The sequence below is a fragment of the Trichosurus vulpecula genome, chromosome 1, assembly GCF_011100635.1.
Source record: "Trichosurus vulpecula isolate mTriVul1 chromosome 1, mTriVul1.pri, whole genome shotgun sequence".
In the NCBI taxonomy this organism is placed as follows: Eukaryota; Metazoa; Chordata; class Mammalia; order Diprotodontia; family Phalangeridae; genus Trichosurus; species Trichosurus vulpecula.
This window is the reverse complement of record NC_050573.1, coordinates 269,002,760-269,027,289: the sequence shown is the minus strand read 5'-3', so window position 1 is coordinate 269,027,289 and position 24,530 is coordinate 269,002,760. Positions and strand designations below refer to the sequence as shown.

Here is a 24,530-nt window from a genome sequence, read left to right as displayed (position 1 = left end):
AGCATATCTCAGTTTCTGAGCAATACTGTAGAGCAGCAATTGCCAATTTTTTTTTATCTCAGCACCATTTATAAAAGCCTTTGCTTATGTGGATTCAGGAGTTTGCTGGAGCCAGCTTGATCTGGCTCATGAGAACCAATTATTACATTTTCAGCATGAGCATGTACATCTTGGAAATTGGCCAACATCACAAACAAGCATTTGATTTATTGTTTTGCTTAGTGTCCAAACTTAAGAAAGTGATGGAGTAAATGTTAGTGATACCAAATAAACTTAAACAATATTTGCATGTATATTTTTTTCTGGGGAGCCAGTTTAACATTTACCATCACATGCCTGCTTATATCTACCAATACTTACAATTATAGAAGTTAAAAAAAGATAATTTTCAAACATTTAACTACTTGCAAATAACAAAAACCCATTATATGTTAACACAAATATAACATTTTATGAGAAATATGTATATTTTTCAAAAAATGTGAGAAGAGTAATAAGTTTTATAGTTATTTTTGAAAATCTTTAATGTCTGGTTTAATAGAAGACAGCTGGATTCTTATACCTGCTTCTGTATTCAGTTTGTTATGATATGTTGTTTTGGTTGAAGCATATGAAGCAAATTTGGCCTCTCAGAGATATATAGTTAGAAAAGGTATGGGGTATTTTAAGAGGCAAATAATGTTTTAGTGATATTATGAAAATAATTTTGATCCTCCCCGTATCCCTGAAAGTATGTCAGGGATACCATGGTGGTCAGGTCCTCTCTTTAAGAACTGCTATGGTAGAGTAAAAAAGACTGGATTTGGAGATGTAGAAACTGAAAGAATCCTTCCTGTGCTACCTGTGTGGGTGAGGTCTGAATAAGTCCCTTTGATTTCTCTGGACCTCAGTCTCCTCAGGCATAAAAACAAAGAGGATAGGCAAGATGATCTCCATGATTTTTTTCCAGCTCTAGATCTTACTGTAAGATGATCAACTAGCTGAAATCTAACTGCATGCATACAGTACTAACAAAGGAAATTAAGCAGTTTGATATAAAGTATCTCCCATAGGGTTGTAGTTAGATTGACTACAGTGGCATGAGGATTACCTGACTTCATTTGTTGGCTTCCTGGTGGCAAGGCATTGATTTCCTCAATTTCTAATTGAAAAGGAGATTGAAATACAAATTAATGTTTTCACAAAACAGTGTCTAAATGATAATGAGCATCTGTATTCATTTGTGGTTAAGCAATGGAGCATCATTTAGATTAAGATTAAATCACGAAATCTACAATGTGATTTTTCTACTTAAGCTTACCCTCCTAGACACTGTTCACATAATGAACTGGGTCTAGAACACACACAGTATTTTGAAAAGCTTTGAATCTAGACACTCAACTATTTTTCATTTTTAATTATTTATGCTTCATTTACATAATTACTATGATCGCTGGTTTGGATGTGTCTGAATTAATCAGATATTTTTAATGCCAAACTAATTACTTAAGTCATAACAAGATATAATTGTATAAAATAAAATATAAGTCTTTCCTCTGTGATTTCATGCTAAAGTCAATTAAAACTCTTTGTGTTCCAGAATTTCACAAAATGTAATTTTTTTCCAGGGGTACATAATAACTTTCATATCAGAATTATTTCTTAAGCTACTTTCAAAAGTAATTTTTTTAATGGTACAAAAATCAGAATTTAGTGCTCTAGAAATAAATGACACTGTTATTTAATCTTTTAAAATATGCCAATAAAATTAAGGATAGACCCACCAGAAATAAGGAAATAATACAAATGTCTTTGAAATCCTATCAGCTCAAACTATCATTCTCAGGACGAGTAAAGAAGTAGAAAAAAAGCAGAGTTGGTGATGTGTAAAATGAGGGAGTTGGATTTTTTCTCTAAGGTACTTTTTGGTACTATCTATAAAACTATGACTATAGTATTGAGGGAGAGACATTTAATGACCTAAATCTTGTCCCCAGTTGGGTGTACACTTAAATAAAGAATGTGATACTATCAATATGATCTCACATATGTATATATATGTGTGTATATATATATACATATATATATATATATGTGTGTGTGTGTGTGTGAGAGAGACAGAGAGACAGAGAGAGAGAGAGAGACAGAGAGACAGAGACAGAGACAGAGAGACAGAGAGAGAGAGAGAGACAGAGAGACAGAGACAGAGACAGAGAGACAGAGAGAGAGACAGAGACAGAGAGAGAGACAGAGACAGAGAGACAGAGAGAGAGAGAGAGAGAGAGAGAGACAGAGATTTAATGGCATGGCAATGATTTGAGAAGAAAACTAAGGTAATAGCTATTGAATTACTAAATATATCTAATAAATACCCAGACATGTCTTCATTCCTCACTGCAGCTGCTAAGTAAATATGATGAAAAACAGAAATGATATATGTGTCCTGCACATATTTTAAAATGTGAGTTTCCTTGAAAAATTCAAAATTCTTTCCATATATCATCCAATTAAGCTCCATAAGCCATCTCCTGAGGTTGGAGTGAGGGCAAGTCTTATATAGATTTCCTATTGCTTAGATAAGGATGTTAAGGCTGAAAGATTTTAAGTGTTGTTTGGGGGATTATTTAATTTCATGCTCATCTAGTAAATAAACTCCAGAACTGGAAATAAAAGCCAACTTTGCCGACTCCACTCACATTCATTGTGCTGAGTCGAAACAGCACACTTACATCTTCCATAAAATGGAAACTGTTTGAATGTTCTTTAACATAAACAAAAATATTGGCCTATATCATTTCCTTTCCAAAACAAATTCAACAAAACTATTAGTGTTCAGTCACAAGAATTATTTTCTGCAGGAGATTATTTTGAAGTCACCTGTAACATTCAATGTAATTGCTGAGTTTTTTCCGCTTTTGAGCCATTTATGAGCTAGAAACACTATATCTTTTCCTTGCACTTGATGCCTCTCTCACGGTAATCTTCTCCAGCTGCCAGTCAGGGCCTTTCCCTTTTTCCACATCCAATGCATGCAAAAGACCAATATCTACTGCATCAACTCTGAACATATCCACCTGCAAGAGGTTATAAAAACATGTCAGTGAGGATGAAATAAGCTATTGGAGCCTGAGAGAGGTGAGGCAAGTGTTTTAAGTTCAGCTAAAGTGAAAGTTTTCCAAGTGAGGTTGAGTCATAGAGAGTAATCTCCTGGTTGGAGCTGCCCCACATTAGGGGTTTCAGTTAATAAACATAAATATCGGTGCATGTGTGCAGCTTGCCTCCATAGGTTTTCATCGGGCCAGGGCTTTCCTCAAGTGAAACTGGCCACTAAGAAGGGAACAGTATTCTTGTCCAAACATGTTGGCACTTACTGGTTATTAAAATGTCATAGAAGTTTATATGTATAGGCTTTTCTCAACCTCCTCCTTCTTGACCTCTTTGCAGCTTTTTGATATTACCTGTCAATCAATATCTTCTTGTTTCTCTCTTCTCTATAGATTTTCCTAATGTTGCTTTCTCCAGGTTTTCTTCCTGTCCTCATTTCTCCTTCTCGTTCTCCTTTTTAGGATCTCCAATTATGTCATTCCTGACAAACATGGTTATCCCCTAATGCTCTTTCCTTCTACCTCCTTTCTTCTCCCTCTATGCTATCATGTTTGGTGATCTCATAAACTCCCATAGATTCAATTTCATCTCTAAATAGATGCTTCTTGGATGTATTTATCCAGCCCTAACTTCTTTGCTGACCTCCACTATTATATCCCCAACTCCCTTTCATATATTTCAAAATGAATATCCTGTAGAGATCTTGATTTCTTTTAGACATGTCCAAAAATGAACCAATTTTCTTTCTTCCCTAAGCCCTCCCCTCTTCCAAATTTCCTTATTTACTGTTGAGTATGCCACCATCCCTTAAGTATACTATTAAGTATATCTCCAGCTGACCAGGCTCCCAAACCAGATATCAACCTTCATTCTTCACTCTTACTCATCCCCCATATACTAGTGCCAGTGCCCGGCATACAGGAAGCACTTAGAAAATAAAATCCTTGTTGACACGTTGAATTGACTATTGTGATATTTTATCTGATGAAAACAAAAGATTTCTCTGAAGCAGCGGTCTCTAATGTGGCATTAAATCTCTCCAGGGGTAGATAAAAAATTATACATTGGGAAGGTGGGATGAAAATATTATAATTTCTGCTAAAATTATTTGTTTCAAAAATAAGAAATAAGATTTACTTGCATTAAATATATGAATTGACCCCAATGCCCTCCCTCCATCTGTCTATGTTAATGTTTCCCTGTCACACATAGTATTGGAGATAACCTTAGCGAACAGCAGGAATTACACAGAGGAATGTGTTGTCAGTGGTGCCATAATGATAATCATAATAACTTTGCTATTCAGTTGTTTTTCAGTCATGTCCAACTCTTCCCAATCCCATGTGTGGTTTTCTCGGCAAAGGTACTGGATTGGTTTGCCATTTCCTTCACCAGCTCCTTTTACAGAAGAGGAAACTAAAGCAAACAGCATTAAGTGACGCCTAGGGTCACACAGCTAGTAAGGGTCTGAAACTAGATTTGAAATCAGAAAGATGAGCCTTCTTAACTCTAGGCCCCAGCACTGTATCTACTGTGCCACCTAGTTGCCTAATGATGATAATAGCTAACATTTATATAATGTCTATTATCTGCCCAGCACTGTGTTAAACACTGCAAATATTATCTCATTTGATTCTTACAACAACCCGGGGAGGTAGTTGTTATTATTAACCTCATTTTACTGAGGAGGAAACATAGGTTAAATGACTTTCCTAAGGTCACACAGCTAGTAAATAACTGAGGATGGAGTAGAACTCAGGACTTTCTGACTTCAGGCCCAACACTCTATGTACTGCGTCAACTTGTTTCTTCTACTTAATTTATTCACTTTCTACATACTGTTATGTATTAACAATTTACATGTGTCCTGCTTAAGTGGATTTGTGGTTTATGGTATCTACTTTTAACTAAATAAACTTTCACAAATGGACAAGGAACTAAAAACATTCTTGCAAAGAAACCTTGCATTGAAGGTAATACTAAACAACTGAGTGAGCAAGAAAATGTCAAAGCTGACATTTCTTTTCCTGGTAGAAGTACTTTGCCAGACACAACACAAGGAGAAGATGACAATTGTTTCCTATCTGACAAACTTTTTTTTTTTAAACTCAAATTTATCAAGTTTTTTTATTGGTTCTGATTAATTATGAAACTTATCCTTAGTTCGTATTTTGCCTTGAGAAATCTTCCAATAAGAATTCAAGTGTGTTTGGAACCAATTCGTTAAAATATAAAAATGTAATACTTTACAATGATCTTGCAAGAGCGCCTCATTGATGTCAGTGAAGATAGGAATTCAGTAGCCAAATTTCAACAATTATCAGCACAAAACCTATATACATATATATATATATTTTGTAATTATTCATAGTTTTATGATATACTTATGTATATCATAACCATACTTATGTAAGTTAATTATAAAACATGTAAAATAGAATTTGAAATGATTTGATAAAAATGAAATAAATACAATCTTAACAATTGATAAATGTTTACTAATTGTATTCAAACTATTCATTAGTAATATTTTAGTTAGAATGATGTGATTGAAAATGGTTTTTTTTCTTAAATCTTGGTTTAACATGTTATCATAGAGCAACATGAAGTTCTGGCCAAAAATTCATTTTATTTTGATATTTGATTCTAATGCTATCATGTCTTAAAAAGATATTTCACAAAGATACTGAGATCCAAAGAGGGTGTTGTTGACTGTCCTTACTAAATCATAAAATTCAATTATTACTCTGATCCTCCTGTTATGATACTGGCAAACACAATAGGAAATCCCTGTCTCCTCTTAGGAGAGGAGATATTTATTTCATCTCCATTAATTTGAGGAAAACAGTCAATGTGGTCATAGATTCGTAGCTTTAATATTGAAAAGGATCTCAGAGACAATCTAGTTCATCTCCCATCACAGAGCTACTAAATGACTGAACTAGTATTTGACCAGAGATTTTTCTGACTCCTAATCAAAGACTTTACCTTCTATATTATGTAACCATAGAATGGCTTAAGTTCTCTTTTTGGGGTCAGAAAGGCCTGGGTTCAAATGCTGCCTCTGTATTTACTAGATATATGACCCTGAACAAGTTGCTTAACCTTTGGTCAGTTCCTTAGATTTGTGAACTAAATCACAGCTGGTAGAGGTACATTAGTCAAGAGAGTACACACACCAAAAGTATCATAAACTACAGAAATCATGCATGATTCTTTTCTTTCCAAAAGTTAAGGAAACTATTTTAGTGATCTGTAGTTAATACATGCTAGTATATGCATCCTTCCTAATTGAATGTTGGTCAAAGTGAGGGATTTGAGTCATATTTCAAATATAGGAAGATTTTTCTTTTTAGGCATTTTTTTCTTTTCTTTCCCTTCTGGGTGTTCTTAGTCAGTCCTAGGTCCTATTTGAAAGAGAAGGCTGTAAACATGGTTAGGATTCAGTTCTTTGATTAAGATTAATTTAATCTCAGCAAGAACAGAGAAAAGCACCCTGGGGAAACCATACTTAGAGGGAGATTGGTAAGACTGGTGGACCTGAGCTCAGGTACAGGTCTATTGGGACATCCCAGAGTTAGAGTACCTAGAGAAGAGAAGCAAAGTAGTGAGGAAAAAGGTCACCAAAATCCTTGGTCATCTTGGATCAAAATGAAAGTTTCAGAACTTCTTCTACATCCGTAATAATAAACTCCTCTACCCCTGGCCTTCATCTACCTCTTGGTATCAGATCTGATCCCACTTATCACAGGATCATAGACCCAAAGCGGTAAAGGACCTCACAGACTATGCAATCCAGCCACCTCATTTTACACATGGGCCCTGGGGAGGCTAAGTAACTTGCCTAATGTCATGTAGGTAGTAAGTGTCAGAGATGAGATTTTAATCCAGGGCCTCTGACACCAGGGCAAGTGTTCTTTGTACTCCCCTTATTATATTCCTTTCTTATCTACCTTCTATACTATAAGCTCCATGATACCAGAGCCGGGACTGTGTCTTAGCTAAATTTTGCAATTCCCACCTAACACAAGGCTCCGTACGTAGTAGGTGCTTAACACAGGTTGGTTGACTAAATGAACCATTATATCAAGGCACTTTTTAAATCAATAATTTTATTCAAAAAGATTACAGGAGAACAAAATAACTCTACACTATATTTTCTGTTGGTATCAGGGAAGATTCTACATCGTAAATCAGAGTGACAGCACTAATGATACAGATTTACATCAATTCTCCATTGCTACAGAAGTTATACAATTGCAGGTACAGAGAACACTAGGGTTGATCTTAAGTTTTTATTCTTGTTCATCCTGCCTATCTTCCTTGGGAGCAGGCTGGCCTAAGTGTGTGGGCAGCACACATGTCACCTTGGCCTGTACAGTATCTTTAATCTTGCTCGATTGGCTCTAAACAAGTAATTCTACAGAACACAAGCGATCAGCTCTTGCTAACATTTCCTCATGCAGCAGTTACCATGGTACCAACCTGCCTGGTTGATGTCTAAATATAGTGATAAAGTATAGTATCTCTTTCCAAATACTAAAGGGACATTTTGAAAAGCAAAAGAAATGGAATGAATGTCCCTGTAACACTGTTTTGGAGAATGGGAATATTTTAAATCCATGTCTTTTCAAGGTTAATGATAAAGCTGATTTTATAGCAAAATGTTTTTGTGGACACTTGTTTTGTGGCATATATTATTCCTCTTCACATATTCTATGGTCCAGCCACACTGGTCTATGTGGTCCTTGTACATGGCACTTCATCTCTCTTTTCAGTGCCTTTGCTCTGGCTGACCTCCATGTATGGAATTCTCTCTCTTCTCAATTCCATTTCTTAGAATCACTGGCTTCCTTTCAAGACTCAACTAAAATGCCAGCTTCTGCAGAAGGTCTCTTCTAATCTCTTCAACTACTAATGTCTTTCCCTCCAGAGTTATGCTGTATCTATCCTGTATGTATCTTATTTGTAGCTATTTATGCACATGTTGCCTTCCCCATTAGAATAAAAGTTCCTTGAGGGCAGAAATTATTTTTTTTACATTTTCTTTGTATCTCCAAGGCTTAGCTCAGTGTCTGGAACATAGTAAGCACTTGGTAAATGCTTCTGAGTTATTGATTAAAATTATTATCTTGAGGCTACACTAAATTTTTTTAAAGTTACAAGCTAAATTGGGGGCAAATAATGCAGAGAATGAGATTTCATAATAAACTTCTTTCTAACCTGAAAGGAGAAGCAACAAACGTACAACAAAATAATACAAATGGGCAACTGAAAACAGTAAAAGTAAAAATGATAAAAAAGATCCATTAGATAAAAATAAATTTTTCCTTGATCCAACATAATTGTCCATGGAAGGAAAAGTTCTGTACTGCTTAATAGCAATGGAAAATTACAGGAAAAAAATGAATCTGCTGATGACTGACTATAAGAAAATGGATTTTCTCCAAAGGCCATTTTGAATTATTTTCCTGTATCCTTTAGGTGCTTGTTCTCTCTTTTTAGTACCACTAAAGGGACAGTCTTAATTTTAGAAAAAAACAATAATAAAATGGTATTGTTCCACTAAGCAAGAGGAGCACAAAGAGGCAGTTCAAGATGGAGAAATTTTTGTACTATATTTTAATTAATAAGTACACATTTATGAAGTATATTTTAGCTATAAAACTATGGAAACACATTTACTCTGAAAAGATAAACTGCTTATCTGTGTGCTATATAGATGAACTTTTTTCTTAAGAATCAGGCATTTCACTAATGTATCAAAAAAAACCCAACTAACTTTACATTATATGAGTAAGTAATCCCAGGAAGTAATCTCTTTACTATGTGTCTATAGGAAGCTACTGATTCAAATGCCTTTGTCAACTCAAAGAACACTTCTTAGGTGTTTTGATATTACTGTCAATCAGTATCTTCTTGTTTTACATTACATGTAAAACATTTTTAACATTTTTTTTAAATTCTGAGTTCCAAATTTTCTCCCTCCTTCCTGCTCCCCCCCCTCTCCTTCAGAAGGAAACCACTCTGATATCTATTCTACACATGAAGTCAAACAAAACATATTTCCATATTAGCCATGTTGCAAAATAAAACAAAAAAAGAGAAAGTATAAAAAAGTGTGCTTCAATCTGCATTCAGAGTTCATTAGTTCTCCCTATGGAGATTGCTAGAATTTTCATCATGGGTCTTTTGGAATTGTCTTGCTCAGAGTAGCTAAGTCTTTCACATTTGATCTTTGTCACAATATTATTGTTACTGTGTTCAATTTTCTTCTGGTTCTGGTCATTCCACTTTGTATCAATTCATACAAGTCTTCCCAGGTTTTTCTGAACTCATCCTGTTTGTCATTTCTTATAGCACAATTGTCTTCAATCACAATCATATACTAAAGCTTGTTCAGCCACTCCCCCATTAATGGGCATCCCCTACATTTCCAATTCTTTGTCACAACAAAAAGAGCTGCTGAAATATTTTTGTACATATAGTTCCTTTTTTTCCCTTTTCTTTGATCTCTTTGAGATAGAGACATAGTAGTGGTATTACTGGGTAAAAGGCTATGGTTCCAAATAGTTCTCCAGAATGATTGGGCTAGTTCACAACTCCACCAGCAATGAATTAGTGTCTCAATTTTTTCATATGCTCTCCAACATTTGTTGCTTTCCTTTGCTGTCATGTTAGCCAATATTATAGGTATAAAGTGGTATTTCAGAGTTATTTTAATTTGCATTTTTCTAATCCATAGAAATTTAGAGGATTTTTTTTTCTTGTGACTACATACAGCTTTGATTTCTCCTTCTGAAAACTGCTGTTAATATCCTTAGTTTATCAACTGAGGAGTGGCTTTCATTTTTATAAATTTGACTCAGTTCCCTATATATTTGAGAAATGAGACCTTTATTAAAGAAATTTGCTGTAAAAATGTTTTCTTGGTTAATGGGAATATTTTCCAGTGTAAGTGAATGTATCAGAAATACACCCTTCTATAACACATTCAATATAGAAGTCTAGATCATCTGAGGCTGAATCTATTGTAGAATCTAGAGAAGCTAAGAGGGCTTAAGTATTCATTTCATCATATAAGTAAGAGAGCCATTAACTTTAAAAAACCTTAATTCCTTTATATTTTAATGTATGTATACATATGCATATATAAATATACATATGTTAATTATTACTTTTGTCTTTACATTATAGACATTTCTAAAAAATAAAACTCCTATACCCTCCATATTGAACTTTTCTCTTGTAACAAAGAAAACAAACAACAACAACAAAAACTAATCAGAAACCTTTGATATTATATTAAACATTCAAATTGTGAATACCACTCAAATGAGACTGTATTTCATATATTTCAAAATGAGGGGCTTTGAATAGATGGCTTCTGATAGGGCTTCCAGCCCTAGATCTATATCTTTCCCAGGTCACCTCATTCTCAATGCATTATCCTTTGTATGTTTTGCTTTTACATAACTGTTTTCATGTTGCCCCCATTAGACTGCAAGTTCCTCTGTTTGTGTGAGTGTGTGTGTGTATAATTTCTTTGTATCCTTAGTATTTAACCCAGTGCCTGGGACACAGTAGGTGTTTTTTTTAAAAATCAAGTAGACTGTGACTCAAATAATTCTGTTTCTGTTATCATTCTATCTTCATTGATTTTGTTTATCTAAAATGTCAAAAAATATTCAGGTAATTAATGTAATCAAAATTATTTTTTTAATCTGCCCCATTCCTTGTTTAATTAAGAATTATTCCTAAACATAACTTAAAAAGATATTTCCACACATTCTGTATTTTTTTAAAAATTGTGTGACTTTTTAGCTTCACTCATTGCGGTAGATGGTATTAAATGTCAGTAAAAACTCAGTATATTTCAAATTTTTTCCAGTATTTCAAGCTTTTCTTGTTAAAAAGGGAGTTATTTCCCCAGTAATAGATGTTCTTTATTGTATCAAACACTAGGCTTCTGTTTTCCATTGTATCTCATTCCTTAATTATCCAGTCTGTTCTTTTATTCTGCTTTTATATTTTTAAAGCAATACCAAATTATTTTGGTGACTACTAATTTATGATATACTTCTTCATTTGTATATTTTACCTTGTTGTACCCAAAACTCTAGATGATATATTCCTCCAAATACATTCTTAATTGTTTTGTCTAGTAACATGAAACATTGCCTTGGTTATTTGATTGGTATAATACTATCCAAATTAATTTAAATCATTATTTTTGTTATAGTAGCTTTTTCCTGTTTTTAGTGCTGTATGTAATTGTTGTATATAATGATTTTGCAGATTTCTTATGTATCCCACTACTTTACTGAAGCTATTAATTATTTTTAAGTATTTTAAATGCCATTTCTTAGGGGAGGTGTTATAAGGACATCATCATGCCATCTGCAAATAGGAATAATTTTGACTTCTCTTTGCCAATTCCTTTTATTTTGATCTTTTGCCTATTGTTATAGTTAGCATTTCAAGATGCATATCAAATAATAGTGAGAAGATCTGTTCTTGATTTATCCCTGTTTGTACTGGGAAAATTTCAGGTATGTATTGTAAATATTCCCAGTTTGCTTATTTATTTGTTTGTTTTATGTCTGTTCTTTTTTAAAATAATTTATTTATTTATTTCTAGTTTTCAATATTAACTTCCTTAAGATTTTTAGTTCTAAACTTTTCCCTCCTCCCTCCTGCATTCAGATTCCATAGTTCTTTCTCTGGATATGGATAGCATTTCTCATCATGAGGCCTTTGGAATTATCTTAGATCATTGCATTGCTGAGAAGAGTTAAGTTTATCAAAGTCAGTCAATGTTGTTGCTATTGTGTACAATGTTTTCCTGGTTCTGCTCACTTCACTCAGCATCCATTCATGCAAGTCTCTCCAGGTTTTTCTGAAATGTGCCTGCTCACCATTTCTTATGGAACAATTGTATTCCATTACTTTTATATACCATGACTTATTCTGCCATTCCCCAATTGATGGGCATCCCCTCAATTTATAATTCTTGACCACCACAAAAAGAGCTGCTATAAATATTTTTGTACATGTGGGTTCTTTCCCCTTCTTTATGATTTCTTTGGGATAAAGACCTAGTAGTATATTGCTGGATGAAAGGGTATGCAGTTTTGTAGCCCTTTGAGCATATTTCCAAATTGCTCTCCATAATGGTTAGATCAGTTTATAACTCGACCAACAATGCATTAGTGTTCCAATTTTCCCACATCTTTTCCAACATTTATCATTTTCCTGTCTTGTCATGTTAGCCAATCTGATAGGTCTGATGTGGTACCTCAGAGTTGTTTTAATTTGCATTTCTTTAATCAATAGTGATTTAGAGCATTTTTGTATGATTAGAGATGGTTTTGATTTCTTCATCTGAAAACTGCCTGTTCATATCCTTTGACCATTTATCAATTGAGGAATGACTTATATTCTAATAAATTTGACTTAGTTCTCTATATATTTTAGAGATGAGGGCCTTGTCAGAGACACTGACTGTAAAAATTATTTCCTAGTTTTCTGCTTCCCTTCAAATCTAGGTTACATTGTCTTTGCTTGCACAAAACTTTTTAATTTAATATAATCAAAATTATCCATTTTGCATTTCATAATGTTCTCTATCCCTTGTTTGGTTACATATTCTTCCATTCTCCATAGATCTGAAAAGTAAACTATTCCTTGCTTTCCTAATTTGCTTATAGTATCACTATGTCTAAATTGTGTACCCATTTTCACCTTATCTTAGTTTATGGTGTAAGATGTTGGTTTATGCCTTGTTTCTGCCATACTGTTTTCCAGTTGGCCCAGCAGTTTTTGTCAAATAGTTAGTTCTTATCCCAGAAGGTAGAGTCTTTGAGTTCATCAAAAAGTAGATTACCATATTCATTGACTACTGTGTCTCATGTACCTAACCTATTCCAGTGATCTACCACTCTATTTCTTAGTAAGTACCAAGTAGTTTTGATGATTGCTGCTTTATAATACAGTTTTAGATTTTGTACAGCTAGGCCACCTTCCCTTGATTTTCTTTTAATTAATTCCTTTGACATTCTGGACCTTTTGTTCTTCTAGATGAATTTTGTTATATTTTTATATCTATGTTCTTAATGAACTTAGTAGTCCCAGGTAAACATTCCCCCCATCTCCAACCTACAACTTGATGTTTATTTATTGTTAGATTGTAGATGAAAATTGAGCCTACAGTCTATGAACATGTCCAGTGTTGTTTTTTTTCTCCACACAAATTGTTGCCTAGGTGTACCTTCTCTCAAACTGCATATATGTTGCTTTTATTTTTATCCCAAATATGAGTAGTGTTTGAAATTTATTGGGGCAAAATTCTAGAAAGATACCATTGAATAAATTATTTTTGAGTGTTATAAAATAGAAATCACTGAGATAAAACATGTCCGATGGATGGCAAAGAGACTAGAGTACTGGATCTGCAGTCAGTAAGAAATGAGTTCAAATACAACCTCAGACTCTTTACTAGCTATGTTACTATAGGCAAGTCACACATCCTCAGCCTTCCTTCATTTCTTTATCTGTAAAATGGAAAAAAATAATAGAACTAGCATCTCAGCATTGTTGTGAAAATAAAATGAGAGAATATTTGTAGAGCTCTTTGGAAGCCTTACCATATCATCATTACTATTATCAAGAACAGTTTATGTCAGAATAATTTTATTTTCCTCTTTGGAGAGAATAAATAGATTAGCATATCAATGTTATGCTATAGAAATAGTATGCCTAGGTTTTAGCAAATCTTGATATGAATCATATAAAAAGTACGTTTTTCAGTTTCTAATGCTATCCCTGTGCGTAAGGTGCAGAGGTGTTGTCTAGAAGATAATGTCTTTGGTTGAATTTAGAAGTGATTGAATGGGTAGACACAAAGAGTTGTTATGGGTCAGCACTGACTTGGAGAGAAATTTCTAATGGAATGGGCCAGAAATCTATCATTAACTCTCTTCTATTCAATATTTTTGTTATAAAATTTACATATAATATTTTGTTTAGAGAAATAGCTAACACATTTGAGAGCAAAATCATTATGTGAAATGATATTGACAAGCTATAATGGTGACCAAATGTATTAATGTGAAATGTAGTGAGGATAAATACTAAGTTCTATACTTATGTCCAAACAATCAACTTCTTAAGTACACGATGGGGTGGCCATGGCTAGATAATTGTTCCCATGAAAAAACATTCTAGAGATTTTATTGAACTGAAAAATTTTAATTAGTCTATATTTTGTCAAAAACATCCAGCCAAAATAGTTAATCCTCTCCTGTGTTGCATTAGGAGCCATAGTGTCTAAAATAATGTAAATTATAGTCCTTTTCTCTTCTATGATCAGATTGCATTTGATATATTTTTTCTGGGTGTCATATTTTAGAAAGAACATGAATAATAATATGGCTAACATATAGACTGTTTCCAGAAGAGAGTGACCATAATTGTGGGAGGATGGGAACCAGGGCAAATAAGGTTTGATGGCAACAAATAGGATGCTTTATCTTGAGAAAGAAGACTTGAGGGAGAGGGGATGAAGGCCCTCATGAAGTATTTGAAGCATTATCATGTGGAAGAAGGATTAGATTTTTTGGTTTGGCCTCAGAGGGCAGGAATAATAGTAGTAATTCCAGAGATGTAGTTTCATAACACTTTGACCTGTCTAAATGTACAATGGGCTACCTTGGGAGGCAGTGGATTTTTGCTCTTTGAAGGCATTGAAACAGAAACTGGATGACCATTTATCTATTGGTTAACAAATATTAAATACTATATGTGATGTACTGTGTTAAGTACTGGGAATACAAAGAAAGGCAAAAACATCGCCCCTACACTTAAAGCATTTATTTCTAATGGAGGAGACAATAGAAGTTTAGTGAAGTTGTAGAAAGGATTTTTGTTTATTTATCAATCAAACTAGGGTGTCAACTGGTCTTGTCTGTCTTTGAAATTACTTGTTCCCATCACTTTATATACTCTTCATAGTTTTTCTCTAACACGTTTCTTAGATTTGTTTTTTCTTTTCCATTTCCACTGTGACCACTACTCATCATCTGTTAACACAGCTTCAGGAAGTGGTTTATAGTTGTAATTGATTCCTCTTGTTCCATTCAGTAACTCTCAGGATCTTACAAGTCAAGTAGTCAACAGGATACTATGGTAGGCTGAACTCCACCCAATTAATAGGTTACCAGTGATATCTGAACTAGTGAATCTCCAGGTTATTTCTCAGTCATCATCTTCTTTGAATTTTCTGTGACTTTTTGACACTGTTGTCTACCATCTTCTTTCCTCTAAAGGATTCTGATAATGTTCTTCCCCTTAATTTGGCAGAAAGAATGCTGGGTTTGGAGTCAGAGGACCTGGGTTCAAATCTCAAGTCTTGCCTTGGAATAGATGTTTTCTAAGGCCCTTTCCAACAGTGAATACTGTGAATTTACTATTCCCCACTACTTTCAACATATCCCAAAGGATATATATTCTGAGTCATCCCAAGGACAATATACAACTCTATTCTTTCCATGTTAAATACATTCCCTTTATTATTCCCTGACTGTGAAAATTTTACCTGATTTTAATGACTGAACTACTTTATAAAGCTTTCCTCAATAATTTCACTTCACACAATTTGTCTTCTATTGTTCTCTTATTTTCCCATTGGTATAGCATATTTTCATGGCAGAACTATAAGTTCCTTTGAGCCAAGAACCAAGTAATAAATTATTTTTGTATCCTTAAAACCCCAGCAAAATGTTTAATGTTGTGGTAATACAAAAATACCTCTTGGTCTTTCTGTTTTTTTTCTCCCTTTTTTGTACTGTTGTTCCAGCCTTTTTCATGTCAGGCTGTACTAGCCTTAGGTATATCCCTTTATCCTGCCTGGTATACCTTCCCTTTTTATCAATCAATCAACATTTAGAAATCACCTACTATGTTCCAGGGACTGTGCCAAGTGTTTTCCTGGAAGCCTAAGTCTTGGATGTCATGTCATCTATAACATCTGAAGGAAACCAATCAAATGTATCTAGCCACGACTCTATGCCTCCCTCTAAAATGCCCATCTCTCTTCAGTGTCTCTGGGTAATTCTGTTGCATGGAGTGACAATGAACTCACGAGTCTCCTCCATAACAGCAAAGAAAAGTGACAAAAGCCTGGTGTAAGCATACACCAAATCCAAAGGGATATCTCTTGTAGTACCATAGAATCCCTCTTCTTTTTTATGAATGTAGGGCATTCACATACAAGGCTCAGGTGACATACTTAGTTCTATCTTGTAAGGGTCCTTCAACTTTGTTTTGAAGGCATCGTCTGGTACTCCATTTTGGTGGCGGGTGAACATTTCTCTAATGTCCTTTCCTCACTGTGCATTCACTACTTGAGGGAATACCATGTTTATATATTCAGTTAAGCCATGTAGCCTTACCTTAAAAAGGCTACATAAAAGCTTATTGTTTTCAGCAAAGGCTAGATAGTCTATTTCTTCCATGAAATGCCTTTTATGTCTCAAACAGATAAAACAGACATAGAAAGCAGTGAATATTCCAACTGAGTTATTTAACTCAGGAAAAAAATTGATGAGAAAAAAATGAATTGGATTCATTGCAAATTGTTCTTTGGTGGACAGATTCTAGAATTGTGAATTAAGATAGATGATAATCTATATGGAATATGGTACAAATAGATGTTAATTTCCCTCATAAAATGATTCACAGTCATATATCACAGTTTACAGGATTAGACTAGATGAACTCTGAGTCTCTTCTAAGATTCTATTAAAAAACTGTTTCCAGCTGAAGCAATATAAGAAATTTATGAAGGCAGCTATAATTATCAAATTTGGATTTTAACCAGTATCTCCATAATTTCAAACTAATATTATTTTCCCAGAGATATTTTTATCGATGGCTATAGAAATCAAATTCAAAATTTTAGTTCTACAAAAGAAAAAAAAATCAACTCCACTCTCTCTTTGATCAGATGGAGAAAATGTATAAAGCATTTACTATATTTTTCACATGTTCTGCTCAGGTTCATCTTGGCTAAAGAGCTCTGAGACTGGCTAAATTACATGATAGAATTTCTCATGAATTTTATGTAGCCACTCAAGTCCTTCTCTCTTTATTCATTAAATATCCATGCCTAAAGATTATTTGTGAAGAATCATAAAGGGGTAGGGACATACAGTTCATGTAAGTGAATTTCTCTGCCACCTGATCTTCTGTTTATTTGATTTGTAAATATAAAAAAAACCCTCATTCTCATACCTAAACTTTCTTTTTTTAATTAAAAACCTGAATACAAATCTTAATTTTCATTTAGCTTGCAGCTGGTGTTCATCCCGTGAGTAGAGGGAAGCTATCACTTTCTCGTTGAGCCTGTGGTCCACTGAAAATCCATTTGAATGCTTACATTTTCCATTCTCCTCTTTATTATGCTAATTTCATAGGTGTAACATTCCTGATATTATGTTCACTAGAAATGTACTGTTAGACAACTAATTGCATACTTTGAATTTTTTTTCATAGAAAAGTGATTTCTGTTTATTAGTGGTTAATAGCACTATTACTCTAAAATGGCTAGAAAAGAAACCAAACCACCCACTCAAAACACATTATTAACATATCAGCACACTTTTTAAATGTAGAAGTGTGCTTTGGAAGGAACATGGGATTAGGAGACAGGAGTTCTGGATTTTGCTTTTAATTCCATTGCTAGCTTTGTGATCTTATAAAGAATCACATAAGCCAGGACTGTCCAACCTTAGGTTATCTTAGGGCTGCATTGAAATAAAATAATTATTCAAGGACTGAATCCAGAATTAAAAATACAATACATTAATAAAAAGTAGGGGAATGCGTGTCATCAATACGACAGGTGAAAGTGCAAAATACGAAAGCAAACACAAAACAACAAAGTGACAACACAACAGTATAAAGGTAGGTGCATACTGACTAGTCTGTATCATACAGACGGAACACATCCCACAGATCTATTGAAAATTCCATGTGGTATGTTCCTTCCATAATACTTCTTAAAAACACCAAAGAAAATCAATATCAACCAGATTATTTATTAGTGATGGAATTAAAAAATCTAATACGTATTCCATGCAAATTATTATTTTATTTTTTTGCTCATGGTGGGGGACATAAAATCACACAGTGGGCCATGCATCCTATGGGTTGTATTTTGGATAACCCTGACAAAAGCTATCTCTTCCTTAGTTTCCAGTAAAATGAGTGTTAGACTAAATATGCCTTCGAGCCCTCACATTCTGTGATTCTCCAAAACTTACAAGACCATGGCTGTTGCAGATACAAATTTCTAGAACTTCTAGCTCCAGAGATATTCAGCATCAGATGTCTAGGAATGGTAGTCTAAACTTCGTCACTGCAAATCTAATTGGAACTACTACATGCATGAAGACTAGGACCTGGGCAACTGTACTAAAATGCCCTGTGCCAAATGATAGAGTGGAGTCATGTCTGTTTGTTAGGTTCTTTTATCTAATGATTTCACAAAACTTTTTGTATGATAGTTTATTTTGCTGTTATTTATTATTCAAGGATAGACTTAAATTTTAGATAGCCATCGAATAATTTCATTTCTAGCTTTCAAAAAGGTTTTACAAATATATGCTAGCATTAAGTTCCCACTCTTCACTTCCACAAGACATAAAGAAATAATAAAAGGTAAATAACAATTTTTGAAGTTTATTATCATAAGACCAAGAAAAAAAGAGAAAAATATTTATCCGGATTTCATCTGAAAGAGTTTATAATCTAATGGAAAAATACTAAATTCATTCAAATAAGTAGGAGGGTCTAGGAGAGAACACATAATCAATTGATATTTCCCTAGCCCAGCTGATGAAATTATAGTAGTAGGTGATAGAAATAATGAGATTTTCATGTGTTAAATGAAGTGCAAAAACGTGCCTATTCCTTGTTACCCTTTTATGAAGTGTGAAGCTTTTCCTGATGAAATTGGAAGGTAGATTGTCATTTGTTGGCAAAAGACTGGTCATGCCCCAGTGGCTTTTAAAAGAGCAGCTTGTCAGCTCTGGACATTTGGGACAGGAAACCTTTGTCGAGGGTGTACTTGGCAGTAGAGAAAAGAGCCAGATAAGGAGAAAGAACCCAACTCTTGAGATGAAATTACTCTTTGTCTTTTGACTTATTTCTCTATCAGAAGGGAGAAAGTAAGGGAAAGAGATCTATTTCCTCACTGCTCCCTCCCTGTCCATGTCATTTGCAGCAGAGCTATTTGACCAGGAAGAGAAATAGCAGCAGCCAGGAACAAGCCTCAGTGGTCACGAAGTCAATCAATAGAGAAGACTCCACAGAGGATGACCTTTGACAACAGAGGAAAGCCAACTATGAATTCAAGGGAGAAAAAATCCTGGAAGTCCAAAGTTGACCTGAGGATAAGAGGAGGCTCAGAGCATCCTGCTGAGTCTAGGGACAAGAGCCATGAGAATACCACAAGAAAAATAAAGTGTATCAGGGCCTTTTTGTGTCAGAGTCATAAAAGTAATTGCCTTGGACATATGAGTCCTTTACATGTGTATTTCACTTGCAGTGTATTGTAGGAATAAATTATCCTGGTGAATTGAGTTTTAATCCTCCATGAAGATCCAGAAAATATCATTAAATAGATGATTTGAGAGAGCACTTAAAAAGGAAAGGTGTGATCACTATGAGCCAGAATAGTTTCCTTCAGAATGTGTCAAGGAAGACTGAGCTTTGTTTCTGCTTTGGCGAGATTAATATCTTGAGACATCAGGACATAGTAATATAGGAGAATGCTGCATTAATTGTATATACTGATTCTTTTTTGCTTTGTTTTTTTTTGGGGGGGGCGAGGCAGGACAATTGGGGTTAAGTGACTTGCCCAAGGTCACACAGCTAGTAAGTGTGTCAAGTGTCTGAGGCTGGATTTGAAGTCAGGTCCTCTTTACTCCAGGGCCAGTGCTCTACTCACTGCACCACCTAGCTGCCCCTATATACTGATATTTCACCAATACATATAACAAAATATCTTGGATAATAGAAAATTTGAGTAGATTAAGAATGATTTGCAAAACTTGTTTCAAAGTACATATTTGTAGACTGATGAAACCCCAGAAAGCCCTTGTTTCTTTTCTGTTCAACATTTTTATCAATAACTTTGATAAAGGTATTTATAACACATTTATCAAATTTGTGAATGACATAAAATTGATAGAGATTGCTAGTATTTTATGTGAAAAAATGGGATACATAGTTTTCTTCATGACAAATAGAGTTAAGCTGAAATTTAAATGATAAATGTAAGATCCTGTATTTGAGTTAAAAACATTGCAAATAAAAAATGGCCAAGCTGTGGCTATATATTTCACATGAAAAAGATATCAGATTCTAAACTAAATTACAAGCTCAAATTTACCAGTCTAATATATTCTCTTCTACATCTTTCCTATCTATCCCTACTTCCCACTCACTTGACATCTATTCTAGTTAAATCTCTTTTAAGTTCTTTACTATTGCAATGAGACAAATTGTCATTTGCCACACTTGCCATTCCTTCTCCCATCTCTAGGTCTCTGCATACGCCATCCTCCATGCCTGTAGTGAATTCTGTCTTTATCTTGGCTTTTTAGAACTTTGGCCTTCCTCTAAGACTCAGTTGAAGTACCACTTTCCACAATAAGGTTTTTTTTGATGAGTTGGTAGTACATTTTATCCTCTCAAATTACCTGGCATTTATTTATGTTTTTTAATATTTTAAATATTCTAGTATAATATAAGCTCCTTGTTGTTGGGGGCTGTTTTTTGTCTTTGTATCTCCAGTTCCTACCACAATATCTTCCTCTATCTATTTATTGATTGAAGCACTGAATTGAATTGAAAGGCCAAAGAGCTAGTTTGATTTTAGTATGCATAGAGTCCAGAATGATAGAGATGATATTCCTGCCATATTCTGCCCTGTTCAGAACACATTTTTGGAAAATTTAGGAAATTTAGAAATCATTTTAGGAAGATGACTAACAAGCTGAAATGTATACATAGCACTGTCATAAGGGGATGATAAAGCATGTCACATAAGGATTAGGTGAAGAAAATTGGAATTTTAAGTCATAAGAGAAAAAGACAATGTAGAAACAATCATTTTTAAATATTTGAAAGGCTGTTATGTGGAAAAGGTGTTAGATTCATGTTTATTTGTTTCAGAGTACAGAAGTAGGACTAAATGACAGATGTTACTTAAACTTAAATTAAGGTTCCATTTAAGGTGGGAGTTCTTTACCTGGGGTCTATCAAGTTGTATATACATACATACATATATATATATATATATATATATATATATATATATATATATGTTTGCCCCCCACACACACTATATATATATATATATTACATATGTGTGTATATAATCATATTTTTGATAAATATATTTCAAAATAGTGGATATCCTTTGTAATGTTCTCTACTTTATTTCATTCATTTAAAAATTATTCTGGGAAGGAACTATAGGTTTCAGTAGACTCTCTTAGGAAACCATGATACACAGAAAAGGTTAAGAACCCCTGATTTAAGAGAAAATATTTAGAAATTGGTGCTATCTCAAAGTTGAATGGACTTCTTTACCAGCCTGCAAATATTAAACAGCTACATGATGTTAAGGATTAGTGTCCTCATTCATTTTCATGTTGAATGAAAATTCAATTAGGTATATCAGTGGTGTAGTATGTAAAAGTTCTGGACCTAGATTCAGAAAGGTCTGATTTCAGAATTCCAGGGGCAGAGTCAAGATGGTGAAGTTGAAGAAGCAGCTGAGCTGTCCCAACATTCTTCTCCAAACAATATTAAAGTAACTCCTCAAATCAAATTCTAGAGTGCTAGAACCAATAAAAGGTTAGGGTGAGACATTTTACCAGCCTAAGACAACTTAGGAGGTTGGAAGGAGTGTGAGAAACTGATGCAGGAGCTGGCCTGCAGTTCATGTGGTAACACCAGTGATTGGTCTTGGAGGTGGCAAACACAGCAGCAGCAGCAGCTTTGGGAGCTCTAAAACCAGAGACAACGAGAGGATTGTGCAACATGTCAGAAAAAAAGAAAAACTACAGGAGACACCTGCATATGACAGGGTGCTGTTTGAAAACTCCAGTGCCTATATTATAGGCCTTATACTGTCTTCTGGGTCACAATTCCAGGGGAGAGCAGAATACTTGCTGTCTTAGGGGAGAAGGTGCCCTGAGGAGCAGTATCATTTCTAGTTGCAAGGGCACAATGACCACACCTCTCCCCAGATCACACTACTTTGGACCAAATCTGTAGAACTAGTTCTAAAAATGTAGTCTAAAAAAGCCTGAAGCTTGGGGTAGTACTTCTGCCCCTTACCCTGTCCCCAAGAACAGAGCCCATCTTTAACAGAAACTTCAAAGTCAAGAAATAGGCTGGAAACATGAGCAAACAATAACAACAAAAGAATCCCACTACAAAAATTTACTAAGATAACAGGGATGATCAAGACACACAATCAGAAAAAGAAAGCAATGTGGAAAAAAAGCTAAAAGCAAAGCCTCAAACAAAAGTGTGAATTGACATAAGCCTAACAAGAATTCATCAAAAAGATAAAAAAAATTAAAAATCAAATATGAGTGGTAGAGGAAAGATTGGGAAAAGAAATGAGTGATACAAGAAAATTAGAAATAGACAAATGATTGTTGTTCTTTCTTCTTGAAGAGGACCAAAGTGACACTACTATGGTGGGGTGAAGGTACAGTGTGTCTGACTGTATAATACCAGTATGAGTTTGGAAGGCTCTATCATAAATTGGGGCCAAATAGTTCATATGAACATTTTGAGTAGAGCTATCTACATTTGCCCAATTCACATTTCTTTTAAGCTACTGCAATTCTGTTTTGCTTATATAGTACAGTGCCTTCTTTGATGTAGGCATGCCATGCTGCAGAGTCCTATGCCAGTATCTCACAATCTATTCCAAAGTTCTTCAAAGGGACCTTAAGAGTGTCCTTACATTGCTTTTTCTGACTTCCATGTGAGCCCTTGCCTTGTGTGAGTCCTCTGAAAAATAGTCTTTCAGGCAAATATACATTTGACATTTGAATAATGTGGCCAGCCCAGTGGAGTTGGCAGCTCAGCTCAAGAAAGGATCTCAGTGTCTAGTACCTTATCTTTCTGGGTAATCTTCAGAATCTTCCTAAGACAATTCAAATAGAAGCTATTCAATTTCAGTACTGTATACTGTTTAGGTTTCATAGGCATAAAACAATGAGGTCAGCACAATGGCTCTGATGACTTTCAGTTTGGAAGACAGTCTAATACTCCTCTCCCACACTGTCATTCTAAGCCTCCCAAATATTAGATAGCTCTTGCAATGTGTGTGTCAAACTCATAATCATCCCTGGAAAGTATATTGCCAAGGTAAGTAAACTTATCCACAACATTCAAAATTTCTCCCTTTGCAGTATCAAATGGTTCTACATACAGATGGTGTAGTGCTTGCAGGTGGAGAACCTTTGTTTTCTTGTTGTTAATAGGTCAAAATTAGCACAAGCAACATAGTATCAATCCATAGTCTATTGCATTTCAGCCTCAGAGGCTGCGTTAAGTTCAAAATCATCTGTGAACAAGAAGTCATGCATCAACTCTCCCTCCACTTTAGTCTTGGCTTGAAGCCTTTTCAAATTAAATAATTTTTTCATAAGTGCAGTAGCTGACCTTGATGTCATTTTTGTCTTCATTAAAGGAGTCTGACAACTTTGCTGAAAACATCATGCTAAAAAGAATGGAAATAAGCACAGAGCCCTGCTGCACTCCATTGGTGACTGGGAAAGCACAAGAGCCTTATCCATTATCCAGAACCCATGCAAGCATGTTGTCATAGAACTGAAGAACAATACTAATGAACTTTTGTAGGCAACCAAAATTTGCCAAAATTTTCCACAAGCTCTCATGACTGAAAGTATCAAAGGCCTTCATTAGATGGATGAATGCTGTGTACAGAACTCTGTTCTGTTCCTGGTATTTCTCCTGCAATTGTTGAGCAGCAAAAACCATATTGACCATTCCTCAGCCCTTTCTGAAGTCACACTAGCTCTTGGGTAGATGGCCATCTTCCAGGTGAAAGATAAGCTTATTAAGGAGGACTCTGGTAAGGATTTCATCAGCAGTGACTAAGAGAGAGACCTCCTATTTCCCTTTTCCTTTACAGAGATGGACATTGGAGACATCCTTGAACTACTGGGAGATAATCTCCTCTTGCATATAACCTGGAAATTTTCTGTCAGCTTTGTATGAGTAATGGAATCCCTGCCTTTTTACCCCTTACAAATCTCAGCTGGAAGGGAATCAGCACCAGGTGCTTTGCCACATGAAATGAGCCTAATGACATGCAAACCATTTTCTTT

At 34.7% G+C, this 24,530-nt stretch overlaps 1 protein-coding gene across 1 annotated transcript in view; it reads right to left on the bottom strand.

The window, feature by feature from the left end:
* The window catches only part of RP1 (RP1 axonemal microtubule associated), a 629,473-nt gene that overhangs the window by 40,482 nt on the left and 564,461 nt on the right, over positions 1 to 24,530 (bottom strand). The window contains 3 exon segments of the mRNA XM_036741155.1: positions 1,091 to 1,141; positions 2,857 to 2,938; positions 2,940 to 3,053. Of these exon segments, the coding sequence (XP_036597050.1) occupies positions 1,091 to 1,141; positions 2,857 to 2,938; positions 2,940 to 3,053 (247 nt within the window).